At 53.5% G+C, this 16558-nt stretch overlaps 7 protein-coding genes across 7 annotated transcripts; all 7 read right to left on the reverse strand.

The window, feature by feature from the left end:
* Positions 1-31: 31 nt before the first annotated feature.
* Positions 32-1521, reverse strand: SODALDRAFT_336209 (arrestin domain-containing protein; the record flags this gene model as incomplete). The annotated part of the gene is made up of 3 exons (XM_028612571.1): positions 32-274; positions 382-1266; positions 1444-1521. The coding sequence occupies 3 exons, from the start codon at positions 1519-1521 to the stop codon at positions 32-34; spliced, it is 1206 nt and encodes a 401-aa protein (XP_028470304.1).
* A 2402-nt stretch (positions 1522-3923) lies between these two features.
* Positions 3924-5949, reverse strand: SODALDRAFT_268049 (splicing factor, CC1-like protein; the record flags this gene model as incomplete). Its single annotated transcript, XM_028607587.1, has 4 exons — positions 3924-4182; positions 4256-4720; positions 4838-5143; positions 5210-5949. 4 exons carry the CDS (start codon positions 5947-5949, stop codon positions 3924-3926), a joined length of 1770 nt encoding a protein of 589 aa, XP_028470305.1.
* Positions 5950-6328: 379 nt separating this feature from the next.
* Positions 6329-8015, reverse strand: SODALDRAFT_347468 (inositolphosphorylceramide-B C-26 hydroxylase). Its single transcript, XM_028613308.1, has 2 exons — positions 7057-8015; positions 6329-6990 (listed from the first exon to the last, which is right to left on the reverse strand). The coding sequence occupies exons 1-2, from the start codon at positions 7776-7778 to the stop codon at positions 6600-6602; spliced, it is 1113 nt and encodes a 370-aa protein (XP_028470306.1). The 5' UTR covers positions 7779-8015; the 3' UTR covers positions 6329-6599.
* An 864-nt stretch (positions 8016-8879) lies between these two features.
* Positions 8880-10096, reverse strand: SODALDRAFT_374825 (hypothetical protein; the record flags this gene model as incomplete). Its single annotated transcript, XM_028614703.1, has 3 exons — positions 8880-9296; positions 9388-9434; positions 9493-10096. 3 exons carry the CDS (start codon positions 10094-10096, stop codon positions 8880-8882), a joined length of 1068 nt encoding a protein of 355 aa, XP_028470307.1.
* On the reverse strand, positions 9697-11733 carry SODALDRAFT_391687 (hypothetical protein; the record flags this gene model as incomplete). Its single annotated transcript, XM_028615248.1, has 4 exons — positions 9697-10828; positions 10874-10972; positions 11003-11230; positions 11290-11733. The coding sequence occupies 4 exons, from the start codon at positions 11731-11733 to the stop codon at positions 10130-10132; spliced, it is 1470 nt and encodes a 489-aa protein (XP_028470308.1). The 3' UTR covers positions 9697-10129.
* Positions 11734-12975: 1242 nt separating this feature from the next.
* Positions 12976-14703, reverse strand: SODALDRAFT_287809 (Bud-site selection protein). The gene is made up of 2 exons (XM_028608579.1): positions 14473-14703; positions 12976-14398 (listed from the first exon to the last, which is right to left on the reverse strand). The coding sequence occupies exons 1-2, from the start codon at positions 14659-14661 to the stop codon at positions 13040-13042; spliced, it is 1548 nt and encodes a 515-aa protein (XP_028470309.1). The 5' UTR covers positions 14662-14703; the 3' UTR covers positions 12976-13039.
* A 282-nt stretch (positions 14704-14985) lies between these two features.
* Positions 14986-16404, reverse strand: SODALDRAFT_326661 (short chain dehydrogenase). The gene is made up of 3 exons (XM_028610223.1): positions 15982-16404; positions 15350-15922; positions 14986-15248 (listed from the first exon to the last, which is right to left on the reverse strand). Exons 1-3 carry the CDS (start codon positions 16094-16096, stop codon positions 15028-15030), a joined length of 909 nt encoding a protein of 302 aa, XP_028470310.1. The 5' UTR covers positions 16097-16404; the 3' UTR covers positions 14986-15027.
* Between the last annotated feature and the right edge of the window lie 154 nt (positions 16405-16558).

Here is a 16558-nt window from a genome sequence, read left to right on the forward strand (position 1 = left end):
AAAGTGTATGGATGGCGTTGTGACTCGAGTCTCACTCAATCAGGGGTTTCTTCTGACCCCCAACAATACACAGGCCAAGCGTTTTGAGGGCATCCAGGTCATTAGCCAGGACGATAGAGCGCGCGGGTAGCATGGGGTTGTTCTGATCGACGAGAGAAGCGTCCTTAGCCGCTTGCTCGATGGCGTCCATTTCCTCCTTGCAGGCCTGCTGGTCCATTGGACATATTACCAAGGGTATCCGCGCTGTAATGTCGCGAGCGGAGCTGAGTTGCGCCTACGATGGAGAACATAAATTCTAGTCAGCCAAAGCATCAAGAGACGGACAAGGGCATAAGTTGCGTGGGTAGGTAGGTAGGTAGGTAGGGAGGGAGGGAGGCATGCCTTGACGGTTAGGTAGAACTCGATCTTGTAGAGTGTCGAGGTCGTAGTGAAAGATGTCACCTCGTACATGGGGAAGGCGGGCTTCCCTCTCCTGATGATTCCGTCCGAGTCGCGCAAGTCCTTGGCAGGAAAGACAAGACTAAGGTTGGTGGCATAGCCGGCCTCGGGTAGTTTCGTGGAAACATTGTGTGTGTGCTTCGCAATCCGATTGACCTTCTTGGTGGGCTCGTCGCCTTCCGGGTTGAACGTGATTTCCTCGTCAATGGAAACGATGAACTTCTGTATGGTGACCTTGAGGGCCTTCTTCAACCAGTCGAGGTTGGGTACGAGCTTAATGTAGACGGTGATGGGGTCCATAGGTCCGTAGCTCCATTTGGGAACGGATATGCCGAGGGTGACGACGCTATCGCCGGGGCTGGTACGAGTCTCGGGCTTGTTGTACATACCAAAAGTCGAGAGGGTATCGTACCGCTGCAGAGGTACGGGGAAGGCGTATTTATTCTGCACGCTGTGGCCTTGTTGTACCGTCACGACGAGCTCATAGTATGTCTCGGCCGTGCGGCTCGGAAGCTGGAGAGAGGCCGGGGGGATACGGCGATTCGTCTCCTCGCCACCGCGTCCAAAGGGGATGAAGAGGACAAAAGGCAGGTCCATGGCGATGACGCTCTCAGCTTCACGACCGCTCTGGCAGCGGAAGAGTAGAAGTTCCTTGCCAACAACATCGGTGGTCTCACGCCGCGGGGTGCCCAAGTGTCGTTTGGCAACGTTTTCGGCGGCTGGGTGGATCGTCTCCCGGCGTTGGAGGCATATGCGGACAAGGGAGATAGCAACGGGCGCAGAATAGCCCTGGGATGGCCGGATTTCGACTTTGCCTTCGATTCGGGGCTAAAGAAGGGGCAGGCAGAGACGGGGCATACGTCAGCACAGATGCCACGAGAACACGAGAACAAGTCCAGAGGCAGGACAGCCAGGGGTTGGAAAAGGAGGAGGAAGGGCCCGGGGGGGGGGGAGAAGGGCCGATGGAGAAGGGGGTCTACAGGGCGTGATGGGAGGGTAACTCACCAGGGTAGCTGATATGCCCGGATAACCGACCAAAAAGTTACTATTCGGGGGCCCAGAGACCCTTACGAAGGCGGCCATTGTTCCGGGCTAGGGGTCTCCAGGGTCCTCGTGAGGCCGATGGCTGGGGCAGTGACGGAGGAGACTGGAGAGGCGGTAGGGGCAGTGGGATGTGGAGGTTCAAGAAGTGTCGAACGGTCGACAGGAAACAGCGAGGGAGCTCTCATGTGTGTGATGGCAAGTGACACTCTTGCGTCCTGGGTGTAGACCTGCGCCAGAGGTCGCCTAGGGTGGCGTCAGAAACGCAGTCGCGTCTGTTGTCGTCGTCGGGTTTACTCGTCAAGGCGGGCAATTTCGACGGGGGGTAGGGCTCGGAGGGACGCATTACATGCGCAAAAGTGTGTCGCGCGGGCTGGCTGGCTGGCTGGCTGGCTGACGGTAGTCTCAACGGATCGTCGCAAAGTTCGCTAGTACGCTGAGTGTAAAGAGGGTGGCGGGACAGCACGGAAAACGGCGGTACAACGGGGACGCTGAAGAGGGAAAGAGAGAAGTATGTGCGAAGAGTCGGGTAGGGATGTCGGAAAGAGCAAGAAAGAAGAGGTAGAAGAGGTTGGCAGCAGTGACACAGTAGCGATTGGCGCAGTCGTCGAGTAAGCCTGGGTGACGAACATGTGTCACTGGTTGTATCTCGTAGGTAATGAAATGTTAGCAGCTATTCTCCGCCCATCTTATCTGCATCGCTCGTCTCGTCTGTTCAAGGTCGTCTCGGTGGTGTGTCGATGGTGGTTTGTGTGAATGTGGATCGAAACACAAGTGTCAGTCAGTGTGGATGTGCAAAGCGGGATGCGGTTGCGAAAGCGGAAGTCAAGTGAAGGGCCGCGCCTTGTGTCTGTTGCTTGGCCTGGGTTTGGTGGGTACCTAGGTAAGGTACCTTAGGGTAGGCAGCCAAGTACTCGGTGGAAGACCGAATACCAACCCCTATCCGCCCGCCCGTGTGGGAGGTGCGTGCTCGAGGTGGTATTGTACAAGTACCTTAGGTAGGTATTGTAGGCCCTTACCATGAAGGGAGGCGATACATTGTACTCGGTACCACGGGCTGCTGCAAGGTAGGTATACGGTACTTCCGTTTTCTCCACAGCAGCTTGAGCCGAGACCCTCAGTGATCGGGATAGGAATTATGAGTGGTAATGCACCGCTCAAGGGCAGGACTTGGATGCTTACGATGCTATCTATTTGTTACGACACGGATATAAAGCGCTCGTAACACTGGAGGGCAAGCTTATAAGATATTTAGCCGCTGTGATATCGCGCTGCCGCTCATCCCCATGGGCTACACATGCAGGGGCCTTAGACCTTGCCCAGTGCGCACAGTCCATTAGCCCAAAGTGAGAGAAACAAAAATTTGGATTCTTATTGGAACTTCCTGTCTGTGTTTCCCGCGGAGATGAGAGGCATCCTTCCTCTTTCCCTGGTAATAAAACCTCTCGAGCCGCTACGCGCCGATGCCTCCAGCAAACCATGTCCCACTTCTAATTGACCCCCCCCGGCATCCAGCACGACCAACTCTGATACTATCAGGGCCAAAAGTCCTCGTATGGGCATATGAGACGGGAGATTCACCGCTCAGAAATTCAACCGAGTCGGAAATTGAGGCCTGCCTAATTACGGCCTGCCCGGCAGGCTCTGAACTCCTCGAAGAACACAGGCTGGATGGTCCGGAATGTGCAAGACAAGACGCCCCACCGTCAGCCCTACTGCTCAACTGTCAAGGGTGTGGCTGGCTTATTAGGTGATTGGATACTGGAATGAAATCATTGGTCCAAATAGGAGTACCAAGAATTATTCTTCACCCAGATGTGTGGGTATATTACTTGGAGCCGGCCAAGAGGTCCCAAAAAGGCTGTGTAAGGTAGTTCGAATCTAAGCTACTCTGAACTGGACGCTCTGGGAGGGGAAAACAAACAGATATCTTTCAAGCCTTGATACTAACACCGAATATTCTCCGGCTCCCCCAAACAGGGAGATGCAACCGAACCTAAGCTACGAATCAGCTATCAATTATACGGAAAAACCAAGACATGACCATTCGGTTTCGGCACGCTGCCGCAGAGCGTTTGAACAACGGAAGGGTCGTCCAAGGGATGCCCCCGAGGATATCAATACTGGAAACCCCGTCAGAAGATAGACAGTGCAGTCAAACATGGGAAGTCGAGAAGGGACAGTGGATAAGTGAACCGGGGCTAGATTGCCCACGTCGATGCAGATGTCGATATCGATGTCATAGCCCTGGAGAAATTTCTTGGCCGCCCCGAAGACCCAGCGTTCCGTTGGGCGAGGCTTCTGCGGGAGCGCGCGAATACCAGACATGCTGCGCCCAGGTCAGAAAACACGCAACGGCTGGGTTACTGTGAAGATTTAGATTGCCTGCCTACCTGGGAAGTCCTATAAAAAAGAGATCACGGTCAGGCTAGGAATTAGCTTGGTCAAATCGCCCTGGTGCGAGAGAATAGACTGCTGTAGACCGCATCCACAACAGGTGCCGCGTCGATCATTCTGCCGCCAAAGTACCGACCGTTCAGCCCCTTGATAGCGTTCTCTCCGCCTTGCACCTTGTCGAATTTGAGATAGATGTCTCCCTTTGAGGTGGGATCGACGGCGATGTGAACGACGCGGCCATATTTGGTCTCGGCTTCCTGGCGTACGTCATCCTCGAGCTCTTTGACCCAGTCCTCGCCCTCTTCCCTGTAATGAGGTTCCAAGTCAGTAAACTAAACGAGCAACATGAGGGGACAAATGGTCTAGGGATGGCACATACTCTTCAGGGTCAAACATGTTGTGCAATACAACGCAGCGGCTGGCCATGTTGACATTGACGGGTAGCGGCTTGGTTTCCGTCTTTGGCTTCAACACCTGTCGCTCATCTGTTCCGTTGCTCGTCTCGTCAGTCCTGGCAAGCTTCCTCATGAGGGCATCACGGCTGTAGTTGTTAAAATTGACGCCCGCGACGTCCGTGTCGTCAAGAGCGCTGGCGCCGCCCGACTTTTCGCTGTCTCGTCCTCCGGCACGGTCGAATGCCGAAGCTTGTGGCCCGCGGCCGCCGGCCCCGGAAAATGCGGAACCTTGGTACGGGTGGTCTCGGCCGGAAAATCTCTGTAGCAGGTTGGCAGTGCTCTCAGGGGTGAACTTATCGTTTCCGAGGCCTACGCGAATGGGGCGGCCTGCGAGGTCGAACCCATTCATTTTCTCCAGTGCTTCCCTTGCTTGGGTTGCTTCCCGGTACCTAACACCCCAGAAGGTCAGTCACAAATGTATTTTGTGCAACTGAGAGAGAAAACTGGAAAGGGAACATAAAAAAAAAAAAAAGGAAACGGGGGGGAAGGAAAGGGGGTGAGCTTACTGAACAAAGCCATAACCGCGGCTGCGACCGTTGTCATCTTTCTGAAGTTGGACAAACTCCAACTCGCCGAAAGGCTCAAAAACAGCCTGCAGGTCCTGCTCGGTAACGTTGAAGTGAATATTTCCGACGTACAGACGGTGGAAAGGAACCTGGTTGGGGTGACTGCCGGACTCGGGGTTTCGTACTTGGCGGTTCTTCTCCGCCTCGGTGAGCTGGACGATAATCGGGATACCTAGCAGTTTCTGTCCGGTGAGCTGAAGTGCCTGGGTAACAGACTCCTCGCTTTTGAATTCAACATAACCAACTCTAATCTTTCAGTTAGCTTGTGCATTTATCTCGGAGCATGAGGGGACCATCCGGAACGAAACTAACCCCTTGGATCTCTGGCTGATTCGATCCTTGACGATTTGGGCCTCGTTGACGGGTCCCACTTTCTCGAAGAACTCCTTTAGCTCGCGAGTTCGAAGGCGGGCGGCGAGCTGCTGAACAAAGATAGTGCGGCGATCTCGTTCATCTTCAGTAAGTTGTGGAGTTCCCTCACGCTTGGATGGTGTTTTCCGGCCATCATCTCTCCCGCGGCGATGGTCTCTAGGGTGCCGATCGTGGCGGTCACGGTCACGGCGATCTCGGTAACCCCGGCCATCGCGCGACCGATGGGCACGTCGGGGCGAACGAGAACGTGATCGTGATCGGGAGCGGGATCGGGTTCGCGAGCGAGATCGGGAGCGGGTACGGCCTCGGCCGCCACCACGGTAGTAGTCGCCATCTCTGTGACGGCGTGAGTGACGGCGGTCATCATCTCGGCTTCTGCTTCTCCGCCTACTCTTGTGACTCCCAGCCTCACTTCGAGGGGTTGACGTCTTGTGATCATCGGGTGTGCCGCGGTGGCTGCGTGCCGGGCTGTCTCGACGGTCACGGCGGCGACGATCTTGATCCTTATCACGGTCTCGGTCTCGGTCTCGGTCTCGGTCACGACCGCGGTCGCGTTCTCGGTCGCGTTCTTTCCGTTCTGATCGATCCTTGGGTTCATCCTCGACATCCTGGCTGGGTTGCTTTTCGTTTGCCTTGTTTGCTGTGGCGTCCAGCAACGCCTCTACGTCTAGGCCTGACATGCTTACGTAGCCGTGTGGCCTGCACCAAAGGGGTTAGCAGGAGAGGACCGATAACGTCCCTTATTTCGATTTCTGCTTTTTTAATGGACGAGTTGAATGTTACTCGGCAGTCAGGCGTTTCGCAGTAATGAGGTTGAAGCCTGGCACTGTCAGTGATTGCGAGGTCGAAGATGATTACCAAGGCAAGGCGGGTGTAGTTTGAGAGGAAGCAAAAAAACCCGAGGGGCCACTTTTCTGTCATTCCGGATACCTAGGTATGCCGGTAGCCTTTATGGTCACGTGATCTAGTGTGAATCCAAATCCCAAACTGTGGACGAATGTGACCAAATTTGGCCATTCAGTGTTGTTGAAGACTCGATGTAACTTTAGCAGGTCTATTCGGCGCGAGCAGACGTCTGAGATTAAACATTATCTAATTAATTCAGTTTTAAAATTCTAGTATCATACAGCAGGGCGTATTGCCAAAACTAAGGGCTTTCCATCATCTCGTAGAACCATTGTTACATGAACTCCCCAAGTCACCGTGAACAAAGAGCTAGGCAGCAAATTGGTCTCTCCCATGCACTAGGGGGTAGACAGCGAATATGAACTCTAGGGTAGACCAACCATTTCATGTCCAAGACTGTGGTGCATTTCCACCCTCCAGGGGTTCAGTTCGTTTTCACAACGGGTAGCAGCTCGGTCCCGAATACGCGGTCCCAGAAACGGCTGGTGACGCCGAAACCTAGCTCGTAGTCCAGGAAGTGGTGCTGGAGATGATACTTCTTCAGCTGTTTATACCACAGCGGCAGGTTCTGGTGATGCAAGAAGTAGTGGGTGAGATCGTAGCAGATGTAACCGAAGATGCCTCCGCAGTACACGCTTGTGGCCGCGTACCAATTATAGGAGAAGATGGTATGCGCTAGCTTCCAGAAAGGGGTGGCGAGTACCACGAAGAGAGTCGGCGGCATCACGAGGCGATATTTGTCCATAGGAAGGTAGTGGTGAATGCCATGGAGAAGGAAGTGGACGGTTATGCCGACTCGGTTATCAGGGAGCCATCTGCGAGAGATGTCGGTTAGCCAATGACTGGAAGAGCAACAAACGTGCGATCAGACAATCACATACTCATCAAGGTGAAATAGGAATCGGTGCAATATGTATTCGACCAAGGACCATAGGAAGCAGCCCAGTCCCCAGTACGCCGCCTGTTCCACGCCGCCCAGGCCCTCGCTGGCGACGTACGTGCCATACGCCACGGGTGGCAGCCAGATGGTGGGAACAACCCACCAAGGCGTCTTGGAGAGCGGCTCCAGGAAGTTGCCGAAGAGGGGAGCGGACTGGCCGCCTTTATAGTGACGAGGTCGGTGAACCTGGTCCAAATAAAACTCTTTGCTAAAACCGCCGTACCAAATCTGAGGGAAAAGGGGGCGGCTGAGATCGAGGAATTTGTGCGTCTTGTAGTCGGTCGTGAAGTCGGTTTCCTTGCTCAGGTCCTCCTCGCGTGACATCCCAGTCCTGGGATGGACCCAGTCCGCGCCTTTCTGGCTTCCATTTACTGCTGATGGTGCAGAGCCGTTGGTGACATTTTCCGAGGCGAGGAATCCAACCAGAGACTCGTCGAGGACCTCGTACGCCGCTTGGGAGTGGGGGTGGGAGGTCGCGTCTTTCAGTATCTCCTTTACGTCTTTGCCGGCGTAGTCGAGGATAAGCTCGGGGCCGCCAGGGTGGTCTTGGACAAAATCCGTCACATCGTAAACCTTGTCATCAATAGTGACGTAGCAGGAGTCTTTCGAGTTGTGGGTTTCAACCTCAGCGCGGGTGAAGGCGGGGTGGGTGCGAGACGCCATCCCGACGATGATAGGGGGTTTGGACGCGACTTCGGGGCGGCGTGTCGAACAGCAATTCGATGGTCACAAGACGGGACACGCGGGATCTTTATTCTGAGGTCGTCGAGGACTGCGAAAGGAAACCGGCAGGAAAGCCGGATGAAAATGTTTAGGAGTGGCGTTAGGGAGCAAAAATGAGCGAACTCTGGGAACTGATTATTATTATTATTAGGGGGTTGGATTTTTTTTCCAGGTGGACTCGAACATGGTCCCAGAGTCAGATCAGGGGACCATGAAATTATGGTGGAGTCCTAAGTAATCAATAAAAGGAGTGGCGTGGAAATCAGACGCGGAACCTCGGAGCCCGCCGCGATTGCCACTGCCACTGCTGGAACCGACTGCTTGGGCATTGTACACTGTTCGCTACCTTACTTGTTGCGTGTTCAAAATAGCGCTTAGGTGATAATTTGTGATTAAGCACAAATCTCGGCTGTGTATATTATGTCAAGGTATATCTGTGTGAGACTTATATATCCGGTCTTTCTTAAACCCTTATCATTGTATTAATGCCCGAGGTTTGAGGCTAGAGGGGGCCGGGGGACCCCTTAGTCAGGTAGGGCCCCGTTGTCGTGCCTATGCGGCACCGGTAAGGTAAGGTGGGAAACTAACTCCGTTGAACCACGAAAAATCATGACACGCCCCGTGGTCAACTGCCATCAATTATATTCCTGTCTGATATAGGGCCTGTTGCTCGTTAAACCCGTCAAATGTCCTCTCCCCTGCAAACGCACGGCACCCAGATTGAGCCGATATCATCATGTATGTAAAGGTCAGCCGTTCAACCACCCAATCCCCACTTCCAAAGAGTGCAGAAAGAAAAGGAGAAGCAAAATATGAGAATGTATATTCGCTGAATCGGAGCAAATATGAAAATAATGAATAATTATTGCAGTACGCGAGCGCCATAGAAGTGGGAGCTCATAAACCGCCCCCGTTGAACCGAGCAACTGAGCCGTCCCGATAGCCAGTTCAACCGATGAAATAGCTCCAGCTGGTACCTCGCATCTAGGACGAGGCGTTTCCCGCTATAATCGGCCATTCAATGGATGCAAGCGGGCCTGTTTACCCCCGGCGCTGTCGCTTAAAAGGAGCCTCTTCGCCATCGGAGCTCTCCTCACTGAAGTGCTTCCACGGACGGGGTGGGGGCCGCATGCTGTACATGTAGGCAGCCTCAGTCCGATCGTTGATCTCCGGGATGTTGCTCAGGGTAAGGGAAGGCGCCCGAGTTGATCCGGCAACCGATCCGCTGGGAGATGTTCGGATGGATCTCTCCAGAGGTCTGAAACCGGAGACGAACAACTCGCTTCCCGAGGTCCTGGACGCTCCGGAGGGTTCTCGCACAAAGGGACTCGCTTGGGTGGGCCGCCCAGACAGTGCAAGACTGGAGTCAAACCCGGCGGTTGCTGGTCCTCTTTCGTGGGACTCGGCGCCGACTCTCTGCGTGGTGTTCGAAGTGGCGAGGCCCTGAATGGCGACGCTCTGTCGGAAACATTCCTCTCCTCAGGAGAAGCATTAGAACGTGCCTGAAGGGAGTTCTGTAGGAGCGGCCGCGAGGTGCTGAGAAACTGACTACCAAGTCGTTGGTTGCGTTCGCGGCCCAGTCGCAATAATGCTCCCCTTAAGGACGGTGCAGGAGGCCTAACTGACGATGTTCCAGTTTGTCCGCCAGCCGTACCTAGGCCGATCGGAGTCCGACTTGTCGTGCGACCGGATGGGTTTAGTCTGCCCGTCCCCAAAGTATTCGGACGGCGTTGACTCTCACGAGTTCCGTTGGATTGCACTGGGGTACCAGATGCCCGACTCTGGGAATCAGCAGCGGAACTGTCGTCGTTCTCATCATCATCACCGTCGTCACCTGTAAGGTCAATAGTAATGCTGACGATCGTGGAGTGGGATCTGGTTGGGCTTTCCATCCCGGCTTCTCTCGTTTTGCCATGTCCTCCCGATTGACTAGGAGGATTCCCTCCATCAGAGTCGTTGTCTGACTGGGACGCAGAGCCAGAGCCGCAGCTGGAAAACGAATGGCTTTCTGTATCATTCAATTCTGTGCTTCGGTCACTAGCTCCGTCCTTTTCGTTCCCCTCGTCATTATCCCCCTCCTCCGCCTGTGCCTCTTGCGCCGGGTTGGCAAGAACGAGGTTGTCCTGGTCAGACGGCTCCGCTTCTCTGCGGTACCACTGCTCAAGTATGTTATAGCAGGAATCCTCTGTCACAATGCCGTAGGGGAGTACCAGATCGCGCAAACCGTTATCCCCTGGTCTTGTCCCACGCTTAGGCATTGTCACGTTGTTCTCGACATCCATCTGAAATCCCTAATCCCGGATGACATGTCGGCCGCCAAACGTGAGATGTTTCTCAAAGTCGTAGAAGATCACCTTGGACATGCCGCGTAACTGCAGGATATAGTCAATCCCCTGAATTGAACGCATGGAGCGTGTCTTACGGGCGTTCGGCTGGCCCTTTGTCAGTTGCGCCTGGTCTTCAAGATACCGTTTTGGTTCGTGAGATCGTCGCATATAATCAGTCCCAGTTTCGTTTATATGGACGACGAGATACTTGAGGCTCGGCATTTCACCCAGGTGGCGAAGATCCCAAGCACGCTTTGAGACGTATCGCAAGGGGCTGTTCGGATTCTTGCGCTGTCCTTGGAAGCAGAGAAACTGGCTACCGACCCAGAGCAACTCGACGTGCTGTATCCTCTGTAATCTGGCCTGACCAATGCCATTGCAAAATCGACCAAACTCCCCAATGCTCGAGAAGGCGAATGTGTTCAAACCGTAAAAGGCGTGAATTCCCAGCAACAAGAACTTCTTGCAGGTGGCAAGAGGAGCGAGAAGCCTGTCGGGCTTCGTTGCAAATGTCAGACTGCAAGGTGAGTTGGAAATGTGGAAGCGATGCAGCAGCTTATGGGCTGCGTTGGCATGCTCTACGGGTTCGAACAGGGGGTCCAACCGCGAAAGGCAATGGATCAGACGGCCTGGGAACTCGGAAACCCGCCGAATGATATGAGCCTGGACTTCGAGGGGCAGAGACAAGAAACGTGAGACGGAGCCTACCTCTGGCCCTAAGGGGGCGACTGCAACGAGTCCATTGCCGGCGTGTTCTCTGTCTTCAGGGGCCGCGCTAATAGCAGCTTCCAAGACATCTCTCAAACACTGTATCACCGCGGCATCAGTTGGGCTCACAATGCCACTATCCACTGCATGGGATGTGTGAGGGCCTGGTGCTCCCAGCAGAAGCAATGACAGCATCTCATCCTGTGTTGGTTCCCGCAACTGGAGGTTCGGGTGAATATTGTGCAGCTTGCTACTCATGTTCTCCTCCTTGCAGGAGAGCTTGTAGATGGCTTGATATACCGAGCATTCTTCGTCTGGCACGCCGCAAAGAAAGGAGTCAAGCTTGTCTTGCCACGTCTGGATTTCGTCACAGGGGTTAGTACTGACTCTACAAGGGAAATGTGGTTCCGGCATACCTTGCGTTGATTTCGGTTTCGATTTCGATTACCAGCGGCCAAACGCTGCCTTTGCAGTTTTTCGTTTTCCCTGGCCAGGTCGGCCTTCTCCGCGGTTAGCTGGTTGATTCGTACTGTGCAGCGGTCATGGGCGTCCTGTAGTTTGGCAAGATCCTCGTTCAATTTGTCGACTTGTCGCTCCATTTCTCTGATTCTGATCCGGCATTCCTCTGTGCACCCTGGGTTATTCACGTCAGAGTCAGTGTCATCGGCGTCCCCTGACTCTCTTGACAGCCTGCTGTAGTTGTCATGAGGACCTCCCCGAGCCAAAGCCCCTGTTGTTCCCCCAGGGGGCAATTCAGCAAGAGAGCCCTCAGAGCTCTCGCTAGACAACTCCTCGATATCATCTTGGGACAGGACCTCGTCTAGTTCGCTGTCGTGCGCATCGGATGTCGGATACGCCATGATGACACTGCGAATCGAGGACCACAAAGATATTGAAGAAACTCCTGGGATATGTGAGACTGGAAGTAAGATACTTGGAAACGATATAGAAAAGAGATGTCAAGAAGAGATAAATCGCGCTTTGCTGTCTGATTTCGACAGCTTGCCAAACCAGAAACGGGACGGGGGACGGCTTGGAATTAATCGCAAAACTCCAAGTAGGAAACGACCATTCGAACTGAAAGTCAGACGGCGTGAAGACTCCTGAAGGTATGACCCAATCTCTCAAGAGAACCAAAATATATTAAGGACCTCCGAAAGTCTGGGCTTTGTTCCCGAGTTCCCGAGACAAATTCAGGATGATATGTAGCAGATGAAGTGTAATGACATGGCAAGATCCAACTCAACTGCGGGAAGGATAAGAAGCCGAATCATGAAGGCGATGGACTAGGACCTGACGGTGGTAGAAAACCGAGATGAAAAAATATCCTTCAGGGACGATAGGGCAGGAATTCAAATTCCAGTCTTGTGAATAGGTTTACTTCAAGCTTCGACCAGCCATAGAGACTCTAAGTGGCGTCAAGCTTTGAATCTGTGTTATGTCTGATTAGTGTCCACGTCCAGAGTGAAAGCTGCGGCAATCAATATGTAGAGGACTTCCTCAGTATCTGAAGAAGGAACAATCCTGGTCCTGCTCTTTAAGGATCCGAAGTCGGTCAGCACGTAGAACTGAAGGTGACGTGACTCTGGTTACTGCTAAAGGTATTTAGAGAACATCAGTAGGATACTGAGATGGAGAAGAATGGCTTGGATGGGAGAAGAAGATCAGTCTGGAAAAGCCTGACCAAGGTACGTTGGTATCGTATGAAGAAATGGGGAGATGGAAGCTGAACCTGTGAACTTGAACGTAGGCGGCAAGGCCTGACACGAGCTGGGAAGGAAATACGCATGCCCAAAGAACTGAAGACTGAAGAAACCCCGTGGCTAAGGGGATAGGTAAGTACGGAATAATTGGAAGGATGATCCGCGGAGGAAGTCAAGTTATAGGAAGGAATTGCAATAGGAAGGAATTGCAACCACTTGCCGTTCAAGAGCCAGGTTGGGACGAAAGCTCTAGGAGCTCTAGCCTCGATTTCATCTCCTGACTTGACTGAGAGCGCGTGCTTGCCCAAGGCAAGAATTGGTTTCCTGGCGTAGGGGGAGATAGTAGAAGGGTGTTACCAGTTAGCCAGCCCGTTACAACAAGAAAGATGGAAAGAGAACGACCATGTAAGATTGTGCCGTATTGCATGTGTATCTACTACCTGTAGTGTTGACACTTTGCCGCTTAAAATTTGATCTTGCTGCCCTGGAACTTAGCAGATCGCTGTTCTTCTTCCTTTTTCTTCTTCGCTTGCCAACTGGGATGCAGCGGTCCCTCCTTCTCCTTCGACTTCGACTCGAACGGCCTCCCGCCTGCCGTCCTGTCGGCATTTCCAGGGCCTCTCCCGTGCTGCTCGCCAGCGTGCCTGTGCTTTTCCCTCTGTCCGACGGCTGATAAAGGATTGGAGATACCCTTCTTCCAGGGCTTCCGTCCAGTATCTGCGCCATCTACCGCACCCCTCTTCATATCCCATCCATGATCCCTACCGGCCTTTCGCTTCTCCCTTTCTGCCATCTTCTGGACGTGCTTTGCCTCCTCGCCAAACTTGCGCTGTGCAATGGCCTGTCGTTGGCGCTGGCCCAGACGCTTCTTCCGGGGCGCCACGTCTACGTCGGAGGCGGATTCGGAGCCGGAGAAGTATCCGCCCATAAGCGAGGGAAGGAAGGTCGTCGTTGTGGGTGCTGAAGTTGATCGTTTCGCTTCTTTCTTCTTCTTGGCCGCAGGTTGTTGGGGCGGCGGAGAGGGCGAAGGTGGAGAGATGGAGGAGGCAGAACCCGTGCTGGAGGCCTGCCCATCTCCGTCAGAATCACCCAAGTCACTCTCGATGTCACTCTCGATGTCGCCGAGGTCGTCTTGTTCGTCACTTTCGTCTTCCGCATCGTTCAGCTCATCATCCGGAGGGGCATTGAGAAGCGCAGCGTATTTTGCTCTCAGTGCCTCTGCGTTCTCTTCTTCCCTTTCCTCTTCAGAGTCTCCAAGAAGCTCGTCGTACTTCGATAAGAGTGCCTCCTCCCGTTCGTCGTCATTCTCGTGATTCTCTTCCACCTCGTCACTTTCACCTTCAACATCGCCGTGTTTATCTGCATCGACGTCGCTGAATCCCAAGAAGCTCGAATGATCGTCGTCGTCCTCGTCGTGGGCATCCACCACTTTCCTCTTCTTCGAGTCGGACGCGTCGGGATTGTCGCGCTTGGATGGAGGAGCACTACCTGCTCGATCTGCCTGTCCTTCTGGCAAGCTCTCTTCTGCGTCTTTCTGGGCATCCGAACTTTTCTGCCTTTTCCGCTTCTTGTTTTCGGGTATCGGCAGCTCCAACTCGAGACACACCCCGTTGACGGCTCTTTCAATGACCTCTCGGACCTCGGTGAAATTATATAGTGCGCTCGTCACATTGTGCATAGAGATTTTATCTTCTCCGGACAGATCCAATTTGGGAGGGCCCTGCTTTATGGAGTCGGGGATAGCGGGGTGGTCGGCAACGGCGCTGATCTTCGCCAAAGAAGCCGCAAGATGTGCTTGGGCCGTCTGTCGGAGGTCGAGGGACTAAAGAGACCGCAGAGAGGTCTTAATGTCAGTGATGAGCTAGAGCCAGGGGGGCTGCAGGGAGTATGACGCACCTTAAGGACTACAACCTCGCGTTGAAGTCGTTGGATCTTCTCAGGGTTTTTCTTGTCGCGCTGCAGACGCTTGCCCAATCGCTGTCGCTCGAGTCCCTTGGCGGCCTTAATGGCCCGAAATAGCTCTTGCTGATACTCGGAGAGCTTCTGCTCGAGCTCAGTCTCGGACGGTCTCTTACGCTTCCCCATTGTCGTGGCTACAGTTGTAACAAGGCGTGATCCCAAGTGCTGTTGGTAGCTTGCGAGGAAGGAAAGACGAAAAAAAAAAAGTGGTCCATACCGTCCATCCACCGATAAGGAATGGTCCAATTGATAAGCACAGACAATGGGGAGACGGAAGTAACGGTGGAAATAAAGTACCTTAGGTACCGTATTACAAGTGCCGACTGTCCTGCTTTTAAAGGAGCCCCCTTGGGATCCCCAATGGCGACTGTAAAGTTCTCTCACCAAAAAAAAAAAAAAAAAAGGCGCTTCTCGCCGAGGCTCTTTCTTCTCAAAAACATCGATATTGATCCGCTAAGATTTGGTAAATCACAAATGACTTCCAGGTCCATCCTATGCGTGCCAAGTTGAAGGAAAGTTCCCGAGGCGGCCTCCATCCACCAAGATGACAGCACCGTTGCAATAAGCCCCAGCCCTGGATGCCAAGTAGAGAAGAACGCCAGCCATGTCCTGCTCATCTCCCATCCGTTGCATTGGTACCATGTTCTTGGGAATTTTGTCATCATTTTCAGTGTACATTTTTACGATAGGGGCCGCCATTTCGCTGGGAAACACTACGATCCCGTCAGTCCGGACACGCTGGTGGACTGGGTAGACTATGGGAGGAGGGAAAGAAAAAGAAAAAGAAAACCGGCGATGCCCATTGGGGACTTACATCCAGGGGCGATGCAGTTGGAACGAATATTCCATTGAGGAAGGATGCTCGAGAGGTGCTTCGATAGCAGCGTAACGGCCGCTTTGGACTGGCCATACGCCCAGCCGCCCGGGGCCATCTTGTTGAATGCACCGATGGAGCTGGTGGTGATGACCTGCGAGGTTTGTGGGACGTTGCCCTTCTTGTTGCCTAGGTCCAGCAGCTTCAAGAACGCCATGGCTGTATACCATACCGAGGAGACGTTGACGTCGAAAACACGCGTGTAGTCTTCTTGGGCATGATGGAAATTCTGCTCTGCCCACTCCGCAGCCGTCATTTCCGGCGTGGGAGCCTTCACCTGGGGCCCCCCGATACCCGCGTTACAGACGAGGAGATTCAGATACCCGACATCGCGTTCTACGGTGGCTGCTGCTTCTTGGAGGCTTTCTTTGGAGCTGACGTCGCATGTCAAGGGGATGACGTTAGGTCCGATGGCTGCAGCGGCTTCCTTCAGGACCTGTTCGCGTCGACCGAGAATGTAGACCTTGTCCGCGCCGTTCGTTGCAAGGGCTGTCGCAATCATACGACCGATACCTGATATGCGACCCTTGTGAGCATGGCGCAGCAGGTTCTTCGAGAGGGAGCCAGCTCACCAGAACCACCTCCCGTGACGAGGGCGACTAGTCCGCTCGTGGAGAAGAGACGACCGGCCTGAAGTGATGCAACACTGTCTTGAGGTAGGCCCTCAGCTGAAACTTTCGCGGCCATTGCAAACTTTGTGGTGAATGGGTTTATTTTCGATATGATTTAGTGTCTGATTGGAAGACAGGAAAGCTGTGTGAAACAAATTCAGGGAAGCAATCGTGCTGATGATGGCATGGATAGGATGGGCTGGGAGACAAGACGATCCTCCGGTTTACTCCCTCCGACTTCAGACTCCACCAGATATCTCCTCAATCAAAGCCTTGTCAATCTATTCTGTGCAAGGTAGGTACCTTTAGGTAGACTGATAACTCAGATATAGGACTACCCACGCGCTAGAGAATTGACTAGAAGGTTGATTCAAGTTGAGAACTTCTGGTTGTTGAGGGGCATGGAGATCTTGGGTCCACCGCGGGGCATATGAAAGAGGGGCATTTACCGGGTGAAATTCGGTTAACAGCCATTGCCCAATAGTCGGCCTTTATCTACGGTACGAAGGCATGAAGATATGTACCTTATGTAAGCATT

The sequence above is a fragment of the Sodiomyces alkalinus genome, assembly GCF_003711515.1.
Source record: "Sodiomyces alkalinus F11 unplaced genomic scaffold SODALscaffold_1, whole genome shotgun sequence".
NCBI classification, from domain to species: domain Eukaryota; kingdom Fungi; phylum Ascomycota; class Sordariomycetes; order Glomerellales; family Plectosphaerellaceae; genus Sodiomyces; species Sodiomyces alkalinus.